A 2515-nucleotide genomic window follows, 5' to 3' on the forward strand; every position below is an offset into this window, starting at 1 on the left:
TAAAAAAACTAACACAATGCCCTTTATAAACAGCCAGAGGAATTCTCTCTCTACCTTTAACTAATTCATTCACCGATGAAGATTTACAGAAAAAATGGAAAAGACAGAAAGAAATAAAGGGTAAAACCCTCCCTTCCCCGAAAACTAATTATTTGCAAAATATTAATTTCATATGTTCCTATCAACATCAATCATCTAGTTTAGCGGCGTGGGGTAATTCATCTAATCTACCAATGAATTTGAAAAAGGTCGAGGATGTAGACATTGCAAAATACACAAAAGATAATTGGGAACCTTTAAGACACGAATGGGAACCTTACGCTAAAAGAGAAACGTTATGTCTCGGAGCTTGTTTGATAAAATACAATCAAGCAATGAAAGAAGTTGTATTTCAGAATATTTCCAATATTCTAACGGCTCTTTCTTTATATTTTAAGGGTTGGTATTATTTATATCATTACGATAAAGAAATGGTTGAAGAAGAATGGTATGAAAGTACTAGAATGGTTCCGAAACACACCGAAAAAGAAAACGTAGAAAAAGTTTACTCACCCTTTTATAAGATATTTTATCAGACAAGAGTTTCGGCAAATCGAAAATCATTTGAAAAGAATAAAATGGATGAAATTTGTAATATATTAAAGGAATACACAGAAACACCAAGTGATAATATAATTGATTTATTCAAAGAATACACTGCTAACCCAAAAGATAAAACGGAAGTTCACGCTAAACTCAAAGAGCTGGACTATTCTAAGCTAATGGCATTTGATGCTAACGGTTTGTACGCTTCCGCCATGTCGGATTTAGATAGCGAATATCCGAGAGCGGAAAGTGGTAGACCATTTCGACAAGAAGAAAATTAAGAATTTGTTAAGCTCTTTAATGAGCAGAAATTTAGACCTAGAACTGCTATTTTAAAAGTCTGGTTTGAATATCTTACCAGCATGTTCTTCCAACCCATACCAGCTAAAGATAAAATCAGTTTCACGAATAGAATAGGTAAAAAGGAAACTGACACTAAAATCAGGTTCAGAAATGGTTTCTGTCACGACGTTTTAACATCGGTCGATATTCAATAAATAGTGAAAGCCGGTGGACAAATTATTAAAATATTAGATGGTATAATTTACGAAGAAAATTTTAAAACTCCACCCTATAGAGATTATATTTTAATTTTGAGAGATCTAAGATATTATATCCGAGAAGTTGATATCGTAGGTAGTAATTGCATGAAATTATTAGGCAATTCATTGTATGGTAAATCTATTCAAAAGGATATAACTACATCGAGACATCATGGAGTGAAGCGACTTTAAAAGCCAACTGCGATTCACACGTTATAAACTATGAAAAAGTAAATGATAGTCAATATATAGATGAAATTAATGACGAAGAAAAAGAATTTGACTGTACACCTCCTAAATCTACACGACTAACACCTAGTCATTTGGGATCATTCGTTTTATCTCACAGTAAAAAAATAATGAATAATTTTATTCGCGTGATAGATGTATTTTATAAGCCTGAAATATACTATACGGATACCGATAGTTTATACATTTCGTCTAGCAATTGGGATAAATTAAATGAAGCTGGGTTAGTGTCCGAAAATGATTATTAAAGGAAAGAATGATTACGGTGATGGTGGAATTATATTTGGTTTATATTTAGCACCAAAAATTAAATACAATATCATTCTAACTTCCTATAGTGTTCTAAAAGAAATAAAAACGTTTAAGGGTTACTCTAAAGCTAAGATAACCGTAAACGATTATATTCGATTAGCTAATGGACACGATGTAACGAATGAATTTAAGAAACCATGGGTAAAAAGTTTCACCAATGGAGTAGTTATTCCAAAGGATGATGATAAACAAAAGAAAGTTTTTAGAAGTTTATCTAAATCTCGTTAAGAGAAAAGCACCAAACAGTGAAGGAATCATGTATCCTTACAACGACGGAAAAGAATTGAACATGATGAAAACTACGAATTTGATGATTACGATTACCTAACTATTCAAGAAGAGAATGAAGAGTGTTTGTTATCGAAATGTCAATTTTTTTTTTTTTTCGAAATTTAGACACCTTCCTGAGCTTAGACTACAATAGTTGCAGCAACCATTCAACATTCACGAACCTTAGATATAGGCGACGATGTGCATAAATATATTTTGGATCTTTTTTGCAAAACCGGAAGTGCCACAGTTCAATATGTGCAAGAATAGATAATCGGCTCTAGAAGTCGTATTTTTCGGTCGATTTTCTTTGGGTTTGCATTTTTGGAATCTGTTAAAATCTGAAAGAATAGCAGTTTCAAAATTTCAAAATTCGAAAATTTGTCGCAGACATTTTTTGGCCGATTTTCGAAATTTTTGGACCATTTTTCAGTTTTTTTCGGATTAATCTGAAATTTTGATAAAAGATGCATGTCACTAATGTAAACCATTTGACGTATTCAAAATTTTTGCGTCACTTCCGGTTAAAGTGGAAAATCGATTTTCACTTCCGGTGA

General features: G+C 32.1%; 1 protein-coding gene across 1 annotated transcript in view; it reads left to right on the forward strand.

The window, feature by feature from the left end:
- Nucleotides 1-866, forward strand: part of LOTGIDRAFT_155113 (hypothetical protein) — a gene marked incomplete at both ends in the record, with an annotated part of 1216 nt that extends 350 nt beyond the window's left edge. Inside the window, one exon of the mRNA XM_009065616.1 lies at nucleotides 34-866. Coding sequence (XP_009063864.1) covers nucleotides 34-866 — 833 coding nt within the window. The remainder of the gene's footprint in view (nucleotides 1-33) is intronic.
- Nucleotides 867-2515: the final 1649 nt, after the last annotated feature.

The sequence above is a fragment of the Lottia gigantea genome (genome assembly GCF_000327385.1).
Source record: "Lottia gigantea unplaced genomic scaffold LOTGIsca_7, whole genome shotgun sequence".
NCBI lineage: Eukaryota > Metazoa > Mollusca > Gastropoda > Lottiidae > Lottia > Lottia gigantea.